We start from the raw sequence: 20,209 nt of genomic DNA, 5'->3' as shown, positions 1-20,209 counted from the left end.
GGGGGAACAGGCAAGCAGCTAGAAAGTTGCCTGTGCCAGAGCTGGGTCTAGCAGGGGAGAGCAAGGTTGATTGTTGGCCAGTCTGGACTTGGAAGCTCTGATAGGCCTACCCATAGGTGTATCTTAGGGTTGCCAACCTCCAGGTACTACATAACATCATACATAGTGACAATCTATCATCAGACAGTCAAAATCCATAGTTCGTGGCATATCCTGGTACATTCCTTCCAAAGTATGCATAAAGCAATATCCAGCCGGTATCTTCAAAATGTGTAATCACAGTAGAAAGGGGATACGGCCATTTCAAAAGTCTTCAGTTCTTCCTCAGTCCCCTAAATAATCAATCCTATATTATTCCAGCTTCAAAAATTCATGACTGCATTCTATCATTCCGGATAGTCGCCAAGCCAAGTTCCACATAGGGATGTCTATATCCCTACGTGGAACTTGGCGACTATCCGGAATGATAGAATGCAGTCATGAATTTTTGAAGCTGGAATAATATAGGATTGATTATTTAGGGGACTGAGGAAGAACTGAAGACTTTTGAAATGGCCGTATCCCCTTTCTACTGTGATTACACATTTTGAAGAAACCGGCTGGATATTGCTTTATGCATACTTTGGAAGGAATGTACCAGGATATGCCATGAACTATGGATTTTGACTGTCTGATGATAGATTGTCACTATGTATGATGTCATGTGGGAGCTCATAAAATATTTTTGCACTTTGTTATACACAGTGTTGCTCCTGTACTAATTTCCTAACTTTGTAGTATCAGTACAGCGGTGTCTATTTTTTCTACAACCTCCAGGTACTAGCTGGTAATCTCCTGCTATTACAACTGATCTCCAGCCGACAGAGATCAGTTCACCTGGAGAAAAGGGCCGCTTTGGCCATTGGACTCTATGGCGTTGACGCCCCTCCCCTCCGCAAACCCTGCCCTCCTCAGGCCCCACCCCAAAAACCTCCCACTGGTGGCGAAGAGAGACCTGGCAGCCCTAGTGTATCTTGTTTGTGGAGGCAAAATAACTTGACATGTATTTTATCTGTGGCAAACACAGGGATGTACCCCTACTCCCCCCCCCATGCAAATTGTAGCCCCCATCCACTGGGTGAGCTGGACCCTATTGATAGGGCTGGCAGGCCCCCCGCCAAGTCACCAGTGGGGGATGGGGGGTAGGGTTGCCAGCTCCAGGTTGGGAAACTCCTGGAGATTTGGGGGTGGAGCCTGGGGAGGACAGGGACCTCCGAGGGGTACAATGCCACAGGGTCCACCCTCCAAAACATCTGCTTTCTCCAGGGGAACTGATCTCTGTAGTCTGGAGATGAGCTGTAATGCCGCGGGCATCCCCAGGTCCCACCTGGAGGCTGGCATCCCTACCTAGTGAGAAGGCAATACCTTCTAGGGGGAATAATAGATTATGGCTCATTCACCAAAGCCAGACATGAATCGAATCAGTGAATTTCAACCAGGCACGTGTGAATTGGGCTTTGTGGAAATAAATGATCCCTCTCTTTTTATTCTGGTTGCCCTTTCTAGGTGCCTGTACTTGCCAAAAAGACAAAAGGTAAGAGGTGCGTTGCTTCGTCTGGGCTTTTCCTGGGTTCAGTTTGCTTCTGCAAATCACCCCCAAACAGATGGCTTCTCCTCCTCCTCTCTACATGCACATTAATGGTGGGATAGAGGAGAGACCTTCAAAACAGAGCCGTGTAACTTCAACTGTTTTTAAAAGTAATAATATAAAGCAGCTATTGTGGACCGCTGGAGATAGGAAGGTATATTCTGGGAACAAACAACGTTCGTGTGGCATGCTGGAAATCCTCTTTCTCCTCTCTTGGAAATGCCTTGTCCACTTTGCTTTTGCTTTTAATCTTGGATATCATATTCCTGGCTTCGAAGAGTTTACAGTGACAAACAGGATGCTGTTTCTTAAAAGTTAGATGGAGGGGAAAGAGAGTCACACCTTGTGGCAGGCGTCCTCGACCTTTTTCAGCCTCTGTGGACATTTGAATTCTGACACAGTGTGGTGGATGCAGCCTCAGAATGGCTGCCCCAGTTGACCTTCCGCCACCCAGTAAGGACCCCTGTGCAGTGATGGCCGCTGCGGCAAAAGCAATGTTTTAAAAAATCTGCACAGACAATCAAATCTCCAATAGCCAATAGGGTTGCCAGATCCCCCTGGCCACTAGCCAGGGATAGGGGGGAGGGTTGCCAACCTCCAGGTACTAACAGGAGATCTCCTGCTATTACAACTGATCTCCAGCTGATAGAGATCAGTTCCCCTGGAGAAAATGGCCGCTTTGGCACTTGGACTCTATGGCATTGAAGTCCCTCCCCAAACCCCGCCCTCCTCAGGCTCTGCCCCCAAAACCTCCCACCTGTGGCAAAGATGGACCTGGCAACCCTATTTGGTGGTGGATCCTGGGGAGGTCAGGGACCACAGTGAGGTACCATGCCATAGTAGGGACACCAGCGTCCAGGTGGGACCTGGGGATCCCCTGGAATTACATCTCGTCTCCCGACTACAGAGATCAGTTCCCCTGGAGAAAATGGATACTTTGGAGGGTGGACTCTATGGCATTGTACCCCAATGAAATCCCTGTCCTCCCCAGGCTTCATCTCCAAATCTCCAGGAGTTTCCCCAAAGTGGATCTGGCAACCCTAACCCCCACCACCACTGTCCAGGGGGGATGTGGTAACCCTCTGCCATAGGGTCCACCCTTCAAAGCATCCATTTTCTCCAGGGGAAAATGGATCACTGCATTATGTGATGTACTTTGCTGACATCTTTTTGTAACCTGATTTATGCTTACCCTACGTGGGATGGTATCAAGTTTGTGTATGACAGCACACTTTTTGGAAGCAATATTTGAAGGACCGAAGAAGGAGTCCATATTATTGTGAATCTGAAACGGCCGTATCCTATGGAAGATTGTGGCTTCTTATGAAATTTTGTACACAGAAACTGGATTGCTACTGTTACTCTGTTGAGACTCCCGAAAATTATTGCGGCTCCTTGCTGTATATATTGTACATATTGATTGTTAGTTTGTTGTGTGGTTACCTTGTTGAGTACAATATTGTACATGTTTTCACTTCAGTAGCTTATATAAATTGCACCTTTTGTACATGACTGTTGCCCCTGTACTGTTTTCCTAACCTCCAGGTAGCAGCTGGAGATCTCCTGCCATTACAACTGATCTCCAGCCGATAGAGATCAGTTCCCCTGGAGAAAATGGTTGCTTTGGCAATTGGACTCTATGGCAGAGGGTTACCACGTCCCCCCTCCTCCCCAAACCCCGCCCTCCTCAGTCTCCGCCCCAAAAACCTCCCACTGGCGAAGAGGGACCTGGCAGCCCTAGTGCAAGGTCATCCCGATCAGGATCCGTACCTTACGCAAGCAGGTTGGAATAAAAGGCGCTCTCCTCACTGCCCCTTATTCCTCTCTCCTGGCCACCAGTCCCACAACTTTGGTTGCCGCGGAACTGCTGCCTCCAGTGATCCTTCTGTCTGTCCCCTTTTGGGGGTGACTTTCTTGCCTCCCCGGTCTCCCGCCCCCCATTAAGCGCCACTTCAAGTTGTCCTTTGCAAGGACTCGGAAAGGATTGTTTGCGAGCGAACGGCTGCACATTGGACAGGAAGCGAGAGGGGACGAGAAAGGCGGCCGGGGGACCCTTCGGGATGATGGTCCTCTTGCAGTCTCCACACAAGGACCAATAGAGGGGGGGGCGCTCCTGTCTGCATTAGCCCCGGCCGGGTGGGCCTCTTCCAGCCATGCTTTCTGTCCCCGTCTCCTTTTCAGAGAAGAAAACGACGAGTGAGGACGGCTGTTCCAGTTGAGAGAAGGCTGCCATCGCTTGGGGGGAGACTGCCCTTGAAGCCGCAGGTGGACCTTTGTGCAATAAACTCCCTTCTGGCTTCCGTTCGCTGCCCGGCACGGTGTGTTGCGAGGGAGCAAAACTAAATATTTGGGAACCCGGAGCTGCTATGTTGTCAGTCTGGCTTGTTGAAGGGCTGGGGTCGTTTAGTTAACTAGAAATGTTCCTGTTCTAAAAAAAAAAAGTTCTAGCCCTTTCAGCAAAAAGCTGTCTTGACTAGGGTTGCCAACCTCCAGGTGGTGGCTGGAGAGCTCCTGGAATTATTCTCCTGGAATTCTACTCTCTCCGGAGAGTGGAAAGATCAATTGCCTTGGAGAAAATGGCAGGGTCTGAGGGTGGACGCTATGACATTATACTCTACTGAGGCCCCTTCCCTCTTCAAACCCTCCCCTCCCCAGGCTCGACCCCACCCCCCAATTTTCAGGTAGTCCCCAACCCAGAGCTGGCAACCCCACGTCCTGACTGACATTTTTAGATCCCTGTCTTTCTAAAAACAAAACCAGGAAGGGGAATGTATCAGAGCTCCTGCGACGGCCCTGCTGTGTGGGGAGCCAAGCAGATACAACCAGGTTTGCAGCTGGCTTTGGTTTGTCCTGTAAACCTGCCTCCTGGCGGGAGGAGCTATGTTCAGCTCCGTTTCTTTGGTGAATCTGGTTTTTGCACTCCAGGCTGAACTGGGCAGATGAAGGCACAGGGTTTTGGAGGCTGCGACTTCCTCAGCAGGCAGAAAGGACCGGAGGTGGTTAAGACGGCCACAACCCAGGCATGGTCTTAGCTGTGCATGGCAAAGGGCTTGGCTCTGACCTACTGGGTGCTCCTCCTACTAGGAGCCCTGCCCCGTAAGAACCAAGCTGCCGGATTGACTGAAAAGGAGCAGCTGCATTGCAAAGAGCTTTGCCGCATCTAAGCAGCTAGCATGCACGAGCAGAAATTCTTTCCAGCGGGCCTTGCCAAAAGAAAGCCGCTTTAGGCCTTGCCGAGTGGAGATCTTGGCCCGTCTGAAGCAGTTTAGCATTTAAGCATCATAGAAGCAATGCTAAACCTTCGAACAGGGGTCCCCAACCTTTTTGAGCCCGAGGGCACCTTTGGAATTCTGACACAGTGCGGTGGGCGCAGCCACAAAACGGCGAAGCAGAGCCAGTCACCAAATGGCCACTGCAGTTTACCTGCAGCCACACAGTGACCATCCTTGTGCTGTGGTGGCAGCTGCTGCTGAAGCAACATTGCAAGTGCCAATCAAATCTCCAATGGCTAACTGGAGGTTTTGCAGGGCAAAAATCCCACCTGGCCCCACCCACTTTCTCAACACGCTCGGAGGGCCCCACAAAGAGGTGTCGGCGCACAACGGTTAAGGAGCCCTGCCTTAGACCTAATATTGATGATAAATACATGGTTGTGCTCTAAGTCTAAGAGGACGTCCATCCTCCTCCTCAGAGATTGGGCTTCTATAGACCCTTTTGGAAGAGGGATCTGGAACCTGCAAACGCACACAAGGAAAGTTTTTTAACAAAGGATCGCCCAAAGTCGAAAGCAAGGACAGAACAGCAGGGCAGTTGCTAGGAAATGAGCAAGGACACTGGAAGCACATGCAAGGGAAGCTGCCTCGCGCAACTTAGGTGTGTTGTGCAAACAAACCCCAAGCGCTTCTTGGGTGCTAACTGAGCAAGGAGATGGGCAGCATACCAAAGCCTTTGCTTGGAACCCCCTCCCAGACTTAGCAACTTCTCTGGCTTTGGAGACTGCCACTAGCAGAGCTTTACAGTAATCAGAACTAGATTTTTTTTAATGCAGAGGTTTTCCTGGATGCAAGATTCTGCAGCCAGAATCAGACACACCGCTCTGGTTGCAAAAAAGACAGCTGAGGGGGCGGCCGGTAGGGTGTGGCAGGCCTATCAGTTTAGAGAGTGACGTTTCAGGCCATCGATGGCTAATAAGAGCGTTGCGGCACATTCTCTCAAACCCCAGCAGGGTTTCACACAGGCGGATGGAGACGCAGGCTCTCTCCAGCTTCTGCTGCTGTGTTACATTGATGTAATGGTATTAGTCGTGTTCGAAGCTGTGCAAATTACTGAATGAAAAGGAAAGTAACAGTCAACGACTGGTTGCATGAAACCGATTGATTGCAACTGCCGAGTTTGCATCCAGCTCAGTATTGCCAGTTGACGGTTTTGACACTTGCAGTATTGATAGAGGAAAGCTCTTGAGCCAAACAGGCGAAAAGAAACCACAGAGAACTGTTTCACTGGAAGGTGTTGCCTCTGAGACAAAAGGAGAGGCCCAGAATCAACCTAACGGGGGAGGCAGGCTAAAGTCGGAAGGAGGATTGAAATTCATGAAGTGAATTGAGGGGGGAGTGAACAGAACCAGTGGCCACGGATGCCCAGAGCGGCCAACTCCAGGTTGTGAAATACCTGGAGATTCTGTGGGTAGAGACTGGGGAGGGAGTGACGGGAACTCTGCAGTGTGTTGACGCCATAGTGTCCACCCTCCAAAGCAACCAATTTCTCCAAGGGAACTGTTCTCTGTAATCTGGAGATCAGTTGCAATTCCAGGAGGTCTCCAGGCCCCACCTGGAGGTTGGCAACCCCAGGAATGCCTCTAATGTTGAGGACAAATCTAGGAGTTACGTGTCATTCCAAAGTTCATTTTGCAATTTTTTTTTGCAGGTCATTAATTTTATACAATCCAGCTGTTCAAAGATTCAGAGTGTCGCCACGTTGGTCTGCAGTGGATGGAGCTAGACTCAAGTCTTAGAGACCAAGAAGCTTTTCGGGGTCTGAGCTTTCGAGAGTCAGTCAGATACGAACGTGTCCGACAAAGGGAGCTTTGACTCTCGAATGCCCCCCCCCAAAACTCTTGTTGGTCTCTAAGGTGCTCCTGGATTCTAGTCTAGCTGTTCAAAGCCTGTTTGAAACTTTCTGGGGACAATTTTTGCATCAGAAAATTAGCCGAGGGAAAGGCTTTAGAGGTCTCTCTCCCTCTCTTGAGCACACCTTCAGCAGCTGCATTGTATGAAATTAATCAGTCAATAACGGAATGACAAGGAACGTTTCTTCCTGCGCTGAGGAATGGGGTGTGGGGTTTTTCTTGCTTAAAATCACTTTGTAATACAAATTCAAAATGTATATTGACCAGAATGCAGAGGGGCAGCAATGCATAACTGTTGTAATCAAGACTCCAGTGTTATCTCAAAAGAGAACCACTCTGATCAACCTCCATGTGCCAGCGCAGTCCACTTTCTCTCCCCCACCCCCCACTGGCAGAAATCTAGTCATGCAGCCTGGGGGGAAAAAGGAATTTAAACAAATAAGCAAAGCATGCACATCTATGACATTTTTCTCCTGACCTTCCTCCATGGCAATAGGCCAGGTTATCTTCCATCCTCACAACAACCTGTGAGGTAGGGCAGGCCGAGAGTGAGAGCGTGCGTGCATGCAACTGGCCCGACTCAACAGCTGCATGACCGAATGGGGATGTGAGCCCCGGTTCCCCCAGTCCTAGTATGTACAGGTCAGTGTTGCCGGAAGGATACCCTGACCCACAGAACTCATCAGGAGCCCCAAGAAGGAAGCCAAATCCTTGATTCACATAGCCCCTCTATGCCTTGTTTGTCTTGGTCATACCACAGTGTGAAAGCAGATGTAGAGCGGAAGGCTAGGATCTAGGAGACCTGGGTTCAAATTCCTGCTCAGCCATGAAGCCCTTTAGGCAACCTTGGGCTCGTCACCGTTTCTGGGAAAGGGAAATGCTTCATGTGGGGCCAGTTTGAACTGGAGGAGCCCGACGGCATCCAGACACACGTGCTTGAGCGCACAGAGGCTGCAGGTGACAAAGGGCAGATGGCGCCCCAGTGGTTTCCACACCCACCAGGTGTGGCTGCATCTCCTTTGCCAATTGTCTTTCTTGCGTGTTTCTCCTAAGAAGCCCCGGGCCCCACATGAAGCTCTCCCTGCCTCTCCTTTGTCCTCACAACAACCCTGCTGGGGGAGGTTACCCTAAAAGACAACAGCTGAACCGAGGTCACAGGGAAAGTTTCACGGCTGGGCTGGGATTGGAACCCGGGTCTTCATGGTCCTAATCTGACCATCCATGCTTGTGGCTGTGTCTTGGGTCCCTGCTTGGGTTGTGGACCTTGGGAACACGAACACCAGTGCTTAGAGCAACGTGTCTGTCGTCCACATATTTGCTGGGGGAAATTGGCGATGTGCCACCAACGTACCCGTGGCAATGGCGGTCACCTTGTAACACGGACAGCAGCCCCTGGCTGTCCCTCTTCCTGGGTAAAGCTTGGCTTGTTGACTCCAAAGAAGGACCCAGAAGGAAGAAGCAGAGGCACAAACTCTTGGGGAGCTGGCGGGCCCCCATTCTTCCTGAACGATGGGGTTGCCAGCTCTGAGCGGATTTTGGGGAGGGGAGGGATCTTACTGGGATATGATGGCATAACATCCACCCTCCAAAGCAGCCATCTGCTCCAGGGGAACCCATCTCTGCTGTCTGGAGACCAGTTGTAACTCTGGGAGAGCTCTAGGCCCCACCTGGAGGTTGGAAACCCCTGTGAGCTCAATGTGTGTGGCAGGGACTGGTCTGGATGGGCAGGGTGTGTGTGTGTGTGTGCATATTTGGGTTGCCTGCTTCCAGTCTGGATTCTGGTGGAGTCTGGCTTCCAAACCTGGGTAGGCCTTTGCTGACCTCCAGAGGGACCTTAGCTGATCAGTCACCTGACTTTGTTTATCTACGTTGTGTGGGGTGGGCTGGGGGGGGTGTCAAGAGCTTTTCGATTGATCTCTGCAGCCGAGTTTTGACAGACGGGGTGAAGCAAGTTCTTCTGGAGGGGAAAGTGGTGCCAAACTGTCTCCTCCAGGAGAGAAACCAATGGCGTGTTGTTATGAGAAGTCCAGAAGAGCCCAGCTGGATCTAGGGTTGCCAACCTACAGGGGGTGTCTATGTCAATTTAAATTATATTGTGTAAGCATCATATAACATCACAAGCCATGCATCAACAGCATATGCTTAAGTAACAAAGTACAAATGTCTCCACAACACAATTCAGAATCAATGTACAATATAGGGTACAAATCCCAAGAGGTACAATAGATTTAAGCCAGAAAGTATCAGCAAACAGTAGCGTGTCCCAAAAGAAAAAAGTGCTGTGCAGGGTTATGTGCAATGGAAACTTTGAAGCTGAGTCAACGCCGTATATGAGACACTACTGTTTGCTAATACTTTCTGGCTTAAATCTATTATACCTCTTGGGATTTGTACCCTATATTGTACATTGATTCTGAATTGTGTTGTGGAGACATTTGTACTTTGTTACTTAAGCATATGCTGTAATATGCTTGTTGATGCATGGCTTGTGATGTTATATGTTGCTTACACAATATAATTTAAATTGACTTAGACATTGCTAATTCTTATTATTTGTGGCTTGTGTGCTTGTTATACCAAAACCCTTTTTGCTTAGCTTAATAACAGCACACGCTCTTTAAATACCCTACAGGTGGTAGCTGGAGGTCTCCTGCTATTACAGCTGATCTCCTGCCAATTGAAACCAGTTTCACCTGGAGAAAATGGCTGCATTTGCAATTGGACTCTATGGCATTGAAGTCCCTCCTCGCTCCAAACCCCACCCTCCTCAGACTCCACCTCCAAGATCTCCAGGCATTTCCCAACCTGGAGCTGGCAACCCAAACTGGATCAGACCAATGGGCCAGCAGCCAGAGGCCCAGATAAATGCCTACAGAAAGCCCCCTGGCAGGCAGAGCAAACAACAGCCCTCCTCTGTAGTTCGTCCCCCCTCCCCGCCAGCATATTTGCCAGAGTGAAACCTCAGTTTGAGGGCTCCCCACCTCCCCAATGGTGTTCAGACACATGAAGCTGAATCACTGAATACTGAATCACACCCTTGGTCCATCAAAGCCAATCAATCAACATTTATTATGACGAAAAGATCAATCAACGACACAATTTACATACAAATATAAAATTAATATGTAGATATTAAAATTCATAACCTTACAGTGCTGTAATTAATTATACTTACAAGTTAAATAAAACGTTTGGAATATCTGGTTTCTTATGGACAAGGTCTCCTCCACACAGAATTTGGCCACTTTAGAGGTGGTCTAATCGGAGTGATCTGCAAGGAGGAGATAGGTGTAGAATTTTCCAGATCTTCCTGGGGACTTAGGTAGGGTGAGATATGTGGCATGGATGTCCTTATAAAATGGACAATATCATAACACATGTTCCACTGTTTCAACTGTGTTCAATTGGCAGGAATACAGATGTTAAGAATAGGGAATACGCAAGTATCTCCCTTCACAGTAGTGCTGAGGGCAGGCAGTTAAAACAGGCTAAGGTGAAAGCTCTGAGGTGTTTGGGGAATTCCAAAGTGTACAGGCTGTTCGCAGGCACAAAACTTTGGCTATGGTTCCTTACCGCTGGATAGAGATGTGCTCGAGCTCTATCAGCCTGAAGAGCTGCATCCCAGATGTTCTTTAAGTGTTGTTTTTAGCTCCCAAGAACCCAAGATGACATATTGCTAAGGGGGAGAAGCCGAGAAGTTGTATTTTATTCTCAGCCACATCTGCCCAACTTGAGTGGCAGCTATCCAAAAGAATTAAGGGGGTTAATCCAGAGGGGTTAAGGTTTAGCTTGAGCCAAAAACATATAGCTCGGTACCAGCTACAATCTTCAAGTGACACCTGATTCCATTCTAAGAATTGCATTTGGTGCACAACAAGGAAGTCCAAATATGCATCTAAGGAATGGAGACTGAACTGTTTCCAAGGGACAGAAGTCTTTGTATAAAAAGATTTGTGAACTGTACAGGTGTCACTTTACCTTGGAAGACTTCAATCACATTGGGAATATGTGAACCCCCCTTTAGAGTAGAAAAATCTCAGAATAGTTAATGCCAGTCTTTGGGTGCTCTCGGTAACCAAGGTCATCTGAGCCCTCCACAAACCTGCCCATTTAAACACTAAACTTAAGCATTTGAAGACCTTCACCTATTCTATGTTGGGTCTATCGATCTGCCACCTATGTTTAACACGTCTCCTGGTGAAGAGTAGAATCGTGGCCTTTTGGGAATTTATTGTTAGTTGTTCCTCTTTGCGGTATGCAGTTAGTGCCCTCCGGGCTCTTTGAAGCCCTACTTCAGAATAGGATAGAATGGCTGTATCATCTATATATAGTAAAACTGGGAATCAGTCTGTTTGCCCAGTTTGGCAGGTGGAAATCAGGATTTGACAGAGCTTGAACCACTGGATATAAAAGTTAAATACGGTAGCAGAGGAGCCAGAATTCAGCCTTGTTCCAGCCCCTCTTGACATGGACCCTGGAAGAAGAAGCGTTGTTTTTTATATCCCGGTTTTCTCGACCTTTTTAGGGAGACTCAAACCGGCTTACAATCACCTTCCCTTCCTCTCCCCACAACAGACACCTTGTGAAGTAGATGGGGCTGAGAGAGCTCTAAGAGAGCTGTGACTAGCCCAAGGTCCTCCAGCCGGCTTCATGTGGAGGAGTGGGGAAACAAATCCAGTTCACCAGATTAGCTTCCGCCACTCATGTGGAGGAGTGGGGAATCGAACCCGGTTCTCCAGATCAGAGTTCACCGCTCCAAACCACCGATCTTAACCACTACACCACGCTGGAAGATAGGTGGCCCCATTGGCTACATCTTACAGTCAATAAATTTTGTGCAACATGCAAATAAGAATTAGTAGTCTGCGATCTACTGAGGATGCATCTAATTTAGCCCATAATCTAACCCGGGTGATACTATCAAAAGCCATTTTGTTGTCTACAAAGGCCACTCAGAGTGCCCCATGGGGCCTGCTGCTATATTCCATCACTAGGTGATGTAAAATCAGGCATCGATCCAGGGTAGAGCGGCTGGGCCTAATGCCCGCTTGTTCTTCAACTTGTTCTCTCGATCTAACCTTTCCCCCAGACTTCCAGCACAAATGCCTGGCGTAAAGCATACTCACTACACCGAGCAAGCTAACTGGGTGGTAAGCAGAGGGATTAGATTTGCCCCCTTTTTTGTATATTGGGTCGAGAATGGCCAGGCCCCAATCAGTGGGGATCCGTGCTGTCTGGTCAATAGTTGCAAAAAGTGTCCCCAGCACTGGCGCCCTCCACTCGAGGTGTGTTTTTATCAACTCTGGAGGAATCATGTCATACCAGCATCAAAGTCAGTATCATCTACTCAGACTGGCAGCAGCTCTCCAGTGGAGGCCTTTCACATCACCTACTGCCTGATCCTTTCAGTTGGAGCTGCCGGAGATCAAACCTGGGACCTTTGCATGCCAAGCAGATGCTCTGCCACTGAGGGCGATCACTCCTAAAAGACACAGATGCAAATGGCTGTGGGCTTCTCTGGGCAGTTATCTCTCTGTAGGGGTTTCTCTGAGGGCGATCACTAACAGCCCATCCCTGAGAACTGCCGCAGCTGGGGAGGGCGTGGCCGTGGCCGTGATGCCTCCAGTGGGGTTTTGCAGCTGCTGAGGTGGGGGGAAAGGGTTTTTTATTTATTTTTAAACCAAAAATGGGTGGGGAAAGGCCCCATTGCAAACAGCAATGCTGCACCACCAAAACTGGTGTCACGGCAATGCTGTTGTGTTAGAGGGCGTTCCCAGCGCAAAAGGGGTTAGGAAGCTGCCTAACGGCAGCTCCGCCCCGCAGAACTCCCCGGGAACGCCTCCTGGGATGCAGGCACGAGGACTTACACCGGCAGAATGCTGGCGGGAGGCGGTGCTGGCATCTGAGAGCCATGCTGCTGCTGCTGTGGTCCAGGGGGGCAGACGCAAGTGGCACAGACGCCGGCATAGGGGTCACGCCGCCTCCAGAGGAGTTTTGCACCCCCTCAGGAATGCACTGCTACTCCTCTGCAGCCTCCATGCTCTTCTCCATGCAGGGCTGGCCTTTGTTATTCGTGGCTCCCCACACCAAATGGGGATGACCCTTTACATGTCATGGCTGAACCGGAGGCTTGCTTATCAGGGATTGTTGTGCCAACCTAACCACATTCAGACACGCAAGCTACACGCATACCCACAGAAGCCGCTTGTCCGTGGCCCCACCCCCCCTTTCCTTCAGCAAGTAGGCACACACACACGTGCCAAAGGCTGGAATCTTTCCTCTCACATAAGGGAACAGCCTTCCTCCCACCTATTCCTCCTTTAAGTTTCGTTTCTCCCTGCAAGGGAATAGAGTTCTATTCATTATTGTAGCAAAGCTCGCGTACGCGCTGTAGAAACTAATGACGTTGCATTGACAAGCTAACATCGAATATTATTGGAATGTCAAATGTCTATAAAACCTCTTGCATTGCCCCTCCCTCGGGGTGACAGGATCGCGGAGCTCTTTGTCTGGATCCTGGATCATCCGGTTATGACTTCTTGGCCAATAAAGCAAGCTGTAAGCTCACACCAGCCTCCTTTCCCTTATTGTCTGATTGGACTCTACGATAATTAGGGGACCACATCAGGATGAGGAACGGAAAGGCCCAAACTGCCCCCTTGCATAGAAGTGCCTTGCTTACACTAGGGTTGCCATGGTCCCCCCTGACCTCCGGCGGGGGGTAGGGTTGCCTGATCCAGGTTGGGAAACTCCTGGAGTTTTGGGGGTGGAGCTTGGGGAGGACAGGGACCACAGTAGGGTACAGTGCCACAGAGCCCCACCCTCCAAAGCATCCATCTTCTCCAGGATCTCTGTTGTCTGGAGATGAGCTGTAATTCCGGGGCATCCCCAGCTCACACACTGCTGTCTTTGGGCATGGGGCTAGGGCAGGACGCCCACCAAGGCCCACCCTCCTAGGCCACCAGCTGTAAGCAGATGACAACTGCTTGCCAAGTCTGGATGCCATGGTTTGATCTGAAGTTTCAGCAGCAGCAAGGAGTCACGAAAATCTTCCCCAGCTGATCCTTGCATACGGCCAGAGGCTAGCCAAACCCTCTGCGAGACCTCTTCTCCCCAAATCTGTCTAACCCCCCTTGGGAAGCCACCTGAGCCTACAGGCCCCACTTAGGGTTGCCACTGTTACAACTGATCTCCCGGCGACAGAGATCAGTTCCCCTGGAGAAAATGGCTGCTTCAGAGGGCCGTCTCGATGGCATTATACCCTGCTGAGGTCCCTCCCCTCCCTAAAGCCCCCCTTCCCCAGGCTTTACCCCCAATCTCCAGGAATTTCTCAACCCAGAGTTGGCAACCCTCACTCCACTACCGCGGTGGCAACAAATTCTGTGTTCATTATGTATGGGTGGAATCACATTCTGTTGGTCTTTCCTGAATTTGCTGCCCGTCAATCACACTGATTGACTCCAAGTTCTGAGCATCATGGGAGAGGCAGAGAAATCACTCTCTGCACCCACACATAACTTGATAGGCTCCACCATCCCCTCCACTGCACAAATCATACTTTTTTAAAAAAAACTAAAAGCCCCAAACAGTTCAGGCTCCCCTCAAAGTGCTCCAATCCTCCAGTCACACCAATTGCCGCCTTCTGGACATTCTTTTCAGCATAAGGCGATTTTGTGGGGGGACCGGGGAGGCCAGAACTGCTGGTGGCGTTCCAAAGAGATCTTGTCCTGCAAGCCAATGCCCAGATTTAGAGAGCCGGCCGGTGGCACGTCTTTGGCATGGCCCTCTTTGGGAACGCCGCCTTTAATTCCGTCAGGGCCTAGTGGCAAACTGCTACAAGAAAAGGCAATAGATCCTGGGCTTCCTTGGCACCAACCAGATTTTTTTTAGTGCCAAATGTTAATTGCTAGCATTGGAAACAAAGTCCCTTGCCATGCTATGAAATCTGATTGCAAAAACTCTGGTTTGTTATGATCATGGACAAAATTACAATGCTAAAATTGCACTATTATAAGAAGAAGAATACTCAGGGACTTTTTGTACAGCGCTATGTTTACAGATTTCTGGAACAAGGCCTTTTCTACGGAGTCATCAAAAAAGGAAGGTCTGAATTTGATGTAATGTATTGGTTGGAAGCAATGGGAGATATTTTAGAAGAAAAAGGGGGCAAAGGAGGAATGATAAAGAATGCAGGAGTATATCTGTTGGAACTATGTTTAAAAATTATTTTTACGTTGTACATCTGCATTTCACTGTGTTATGGCTCACAATTTTTTAGTATATTTATAATTAAAAGTATTTTTTAAATTACAAATTGCCAGTGCTCGATCCTCATCCTCAACAATCCCTCTGCCTTGCAGGGTCTTCCATATTGGTACACCGATATCCTGCATTTACCCATTTTATGCCAATCAAGCTACTGTTCTAAAGCACAAAGAGAATCCTAAACATATTGACTGAGAAGTCCTATCACACTAAGGCCAAATTTGCAGGTGCCTCTTGAAGCTGATTTCAGTCCCTGCTGATGGGTGTGGAAATGGGAAACGCTGTTCTCTCGCTGTCTAGACTGAATTTCTGATCCGATTAATGGCCAAGGAAGGAAGTGGGTTGACCAGTGCTTGTTGGCCTGCCTACAAGTCATGACCCCCAGCATAATTTCAGTTTAAGTGGGACCTACTTGCAGATCAATACTCTTAGGATGGAGCAGGTGATCAAAAGAGTCCTTCGCAGGCAATCAATTGAGAAAATAGAAAACTAGCTATGAAAAACCATCAACAGTTTGCTGCAGAAACAATAAAACGTTTATTGAACTGAACAAACCAACATTCAACTTGTCACTAGAAAATCATAATAATAAACTTTACACATATTTAAAAACAACAACACCCTTTGGAGAGGGAAATGTCAATTTTTTTGTCAAAAGTATTAACAAAAAATATTTTCAAAGGACATAAACTTGTTTTCCTCATTGAGACAAAATTAGAACACCCACGTCCTTCTCCCCCCACTTTGCTTCTGAACAGTGGAGTCCTCATGATCTGCCAGACAACCCAGCTAACTAACGAGATCTCTAAACTTACAGATTTAAATCTTGATTTATTTTCCAGAAACAGACATATTTTCTCCCTCAACCCAAAAAACGGCTGCCGTTGGGGGAAATCACACTGATTTTGAAGCACCTCCGCTGCTGCCATCTTTCACCTCCTCACCATTAACAGCAGAGTCTCTTCTTCATTTTTGAAAGAACACGCTCTCGTGTCCTGGACGGTTCTAAAAAAAGTTCTCCAAAATAAAGACTTTCCTGTTCCATGATAAAAAAAAGGTTGTTTCTCTCCACAGTTTGCACGTGGCTTTCATCCAATACTCCTTTGTGCCTTAATGCTCCTTTCCTTTTCAGTCCCATCCACTCTTTATCTCTTGACTTTGCGACCTGCTGAATTGCGTCCGCTCTTGCGATACAGGGACTGCTTCCCTTGGTTGAGTGGGCAATACTTCAAGGTGTGGGCCTTGTCGGCAGTCGCACCACAGAGCGGGCAGACGTAATTACGCAGGATGGGACAGACCACCTTCCCGTCTTCTCTTTTCAGAGGATGGGAAGAGTAGACGTTCTTGGATTCTCCATTGTGTTTGCAAAAGTTGCAGATCCCCCCGCTCTCCAACTGAGGGGTCTGGGGTGTCCCTCCGCTTGCCCCACACTCTGAACCACTGCTGCCACTGGTCCCGCTCCCGTTGAGCCACTGTGCTGTGGCTCCCAGGGGGTCCTCAAGGGAGAAGGGTGGCCCATAGGATTTTAGGGCGTCTGAGACAGGAGACAGAAATTGGCCCCTCTTCCGTTCCTCGATGACCTCTGCCACAACCTTGGAGAGGTTGAGGTAATCCTTCCACCTGTCGAAATACCGTTCACCAGCCATGGTGGTAGGGATGGGGTGGTGCAGCCAGAGGGGATCCGGCAACCATGAGGGAAACCAGCCATGTGATCTCAACAATTCAGGCACGGTACTTTTAATCAATGTGGCCACCCCTAAAAAAGTTCTGTTTAGACAATGTTAAACTTGGAGAGGAGGAGCCTGCGATTTAAAGGGCCAGGGGTTCCAAACCTTCCTTCTTAAACTTATAAAACCCTTCCCTTTGGTGCCCTGCACTCGCTTGTGGACATCTAGACATCAACTGTTCTCTGTAAGGAACCCTGGGCGGTCTCCAAGAAAAGTTGCTCCGCTGATACACCTGAAACCAGACACATTTTCGCTTCACCTTGCCTAAGTTGTCTTGGTGAAATCAGCAGTTCAGGAAAAACAGCTGCCACCCACGGCTTGGGATGCCAAGGCCAAGGAAGAGATTGGGCTATCCAGACAACTGTGCTGGCGGCTGACCTTGTTGGGCAGGTGGTTTGTTGAGAGTCAAAACACAGGGAAGGTGCCTCAGATCCTTGGCCCTTCTAACCTCATATTGTCCAACTGGCAGTCTCTCTTCCGGGTCTTAAGAGAGAGAAAGGACTTTCTGGAGACCTCTTCCCTGAGATTCTTTAACTGGAGATGCCCAGGATTGATCCTGGGACCTTCTGTGGGGAAAGCAGGCGTTCTAGTACTGAACTGTAGGCCATCTCTTGAAATACAACATAAGAAGCCACCATATACAGAGTTGGACCCCCTAGTCTACCTAGCTCTCCAGCTCTCTCTTTCCTCGCACTTCCTACACAAGATCCATTAACTGGAGATGCCCAGGATTGAACCTGGGACCTTCTGCTCGCAAACTAGGAGCTCTGCTGTTCAAGCACAGGCCTTCCCCTGGAAACTGAAGATGCCTCAGACCAAGTGAGACCTTGACAGCCACCCTCCGGGGTTCTTTCCCAGCACTTGCGAAGAGCAACAGCTGGTGCTGAGCTGCAATGGGCAGCCTCTCCTGCAGGTGAGTTTCCCCTGTGCTTCCGCATGAGTCCCTGTTACGACTGAAAGTGTTGTACCCAGCCAGGACTGGACATGGGTAATCCAGCTTCACCAGTACAGGGATCTTAAGACCATAGGGCCTGAGGCAAGCAATGAGACAGGGCTCAAAACCTGTCTCTGGAAAGGGCTCAAAACCGATGTGGCACCCACGGTTGTTGAGAGAGAGGGCAAAGTCATCCAAGTCAGTAACATTGCAGAGGTCACATTTCCCCCAAGGAAGAGTTTGCTAGAACTGAGAGACAAAGTCACCAGCAGATCTTATATAGCCCCATCTCTGCTCTGATTGGCTCTCCCAGTCACATGCTTCTGCCGGGTTGGCCCAAGCTGCAGTTCCCAGGGCAGGTGCTTGCAGGACTGCGCAGTATCTCCCCTCCAGTGGGGACGGATTCTGCTCACCCGTGGCTGCAGTGGCCCGGGTCATCGGCCACCGTGCGCCTGCACAGATGTGGTAAGTGAACAGCCTGTTGTGGATGACTCCTAGCATTTCCAGGTCCAGCTTAGGAAATTCCTGGAGATTTGGGGATGGTACCCGGGGAGGGCAGAGTTTGAGGAGGAGCTCAGTGGAGACTTGATGCTGTGGAGTTGATGCTATTGAGTTCATCCTCTGAAGCTGCCAGTTCCTCCTCTGCAGTCTGGAGACCACTTGCAATTTCAGGAAAACTTTGGGTGGCTGGCAATCCTAACGACTCCCTCAGTTTCGGTATGAATCCCTGTTCCCAGAGTACTTCCGTATTCCATGCACCTACCTACAGAGGTGAGATAGGTGGCATCCAGAGACAGGGCCTTTTTCAGTGGTGGCTCCTCACCTCTGGAACACCCTCCCCCTTGAGGATCACTTGAATTTCTTTTAGGTAGCAAGCCAAAAACATTTGTTTAATCCCAGGCTTCTAACTGAGGAGGTTCCACCTTTCGTTAGCCATTTCTACGGTTTCCTTCTATCCTGGGGCCTGCTTTACAGTGTAAATATTTATAATTTTATGGAAGTTTTAAAGATTTTATTGTAGTCGTTTTAAATTTGTAAGCCACTTCAAGTGAGCCTCCAGAGAGGCAGCAGGCCAGTTTTCTAAGTAAGTAAATATTTCGACCAACTCCAGGTAATGCTTCACACACCTGGAGGACAGAGAATCCAGTTTCCCAAAGCTTCTGAACCAATAAATATAAGGCTTGAAAATGCCACCAGACTGCTTGTTGCTTGGGGTACCCCAGATTCAAATGATCCCCTTCTAAAATTCAACACTAGATATAATCTTGGGCTTATTATTTTCTGTTATATGATTCTCACTGCCATCCTAAGCAGAGTCACACCCATCTAGAAGGGTGAAACTCTGCTTAGGATTGCACTGTGAACAACAGAAAGCATTTTAAACACCTCCCTGCATATAGAAAGGTAACACGACAAGGCAAAGACCCTTTTCCCTACCAGGCTTGTTTTCCAGAGGCGGTGAGTTATTGACCCTTGTGTTTTGTGTGTGTGAGTAGTCAGCAGTCCTCGGACAAGGTTTTTGTAGAGGTGGGCTAACAATATTAGAATTCCTCATTCCATGGCTGCACAGTCCAAATACAGATCAGCTCCTAAGAAGCTCTGAAACAGGGCCTGCCTCTCTGCGTCTCGTGCAAACCACCTGCCATGCTTCCAGAAAAGACCAGACAATATTACTCTCTTTCCCAATTTTTTTTTTAAATGAAGGTAAAGAGATGTTGCAGACCGAATGTGATTACATGACACTGGGTGCCCCAGAGGTTTTCCTGGATGAAGATTAAAAAAACAGAGTTTGCCCCTTTGGGGATACGAAAGCGCAGTTCATCACAACCCTGCTCAGTACATTCTGGAGCCCACTGGAGCCCCCGCAAGGCCAAGGAGAGTCCTAGTATCTACAGAGGTGGACAATAATTCTAGGTGGTGCCCCAAAAAACCAAGTCAACAGAGGCCAAATGGAAACCCCCTGAGGTCTGTGGAAGCCAGGCCACCTGTTCTTCATTTTAGTGTGTGTGTGTAAAATGCCGTCAAGTCGCAGCCGACTTATGGCGACCCCTTTTTGGGGTTTTCATGGCAAGAGATTAACAGAGGTGGTTTGCCAGTGCCTTCCTCTGCACAGCAACCCTGGTATTCCTTGGTGGTCTCCCTTCCAAATACTAACCAGGGCTGACCCTGCTTAGCTTCTGAGATCTGATAAGATCAGGCTAGCCTGGGCCATCCAGGTCAGGGCTCTTCATTTTAAGATGGCGCCAAAGAACCGACTTTTGGAATGCTTAAAACTGAGGCAGAGGCCTGGGTCACTTGATACTCACACACACATTGTGGCTGGTCCTAATAGCAAGCAATTGTGTGACGGTTGTTTTGGGATCTCCCCCCACCCCATCCATACCACTCTCTACAACTGCAGCTGAAATATTCCGGTTCTCAGTGTCAGCGGGGGCTCCAATTAGCTAGAAAAAGCTGCAGGGTGCTCTCTCCAGTAGGGGGTGCTGAGATCATGAATGAAAAGGGTGGGATGATACAATGAATGGAATGTG

At 48.9% G+C, this 20,209-nt stretch overlaps 1 protein-coding gene across 1 annotated transcript; it reads right to left on the bottom strand.

Annotated features, from left to right (window-relative positions):
- Window positions 1–16,162: 16,162 nt before the first annotated feature.
- On the bottom strand, window positions 16,163–16,663 carry NANOS2 (nanos C2HC-type zinc finger 2). The gene has a single exon (XM_056845792.1). The coding sequence runs from the start codon at window positions 16,661–16,663 to the stop codon at window positions 16,163–16,165; it is 501 nt and encodes a 166-aa protein (XP_056701770.1).
- Between the last annotated feature and the right edge of the window lie 3,546 nt (window positions 16,664–20,209).

Source organism: Euleptes europaea, chromosome 3 (assembly GCF_029931775.1).
Source record: "Euleptes europaea isolate rEulEur1 chromosome 3, rEulEur1.hap1, whole genome shotgun sequence".
Classification (NCBI taxonomy): domain Eukaryota; kingdom Metazoa; phylum Chordata; class Lepidosauria; order Squamata; family Sphaerodactylidae; genus Euleptes; species Euleptes europaea.
Note: the sequence above shows the minus strand (reverse complement) of the source record. Positions and strands in the feature narration are given on the sequence as shown.

Coding starts and splice junctions, on each gene's coding strand:
- NANOS2 (XM_056845792.1), bottom strand. CDS start 16,663: ATGGCTGGTGAACGGTATTTCGACAGGTGGAAGGATTACCTCAACCTC.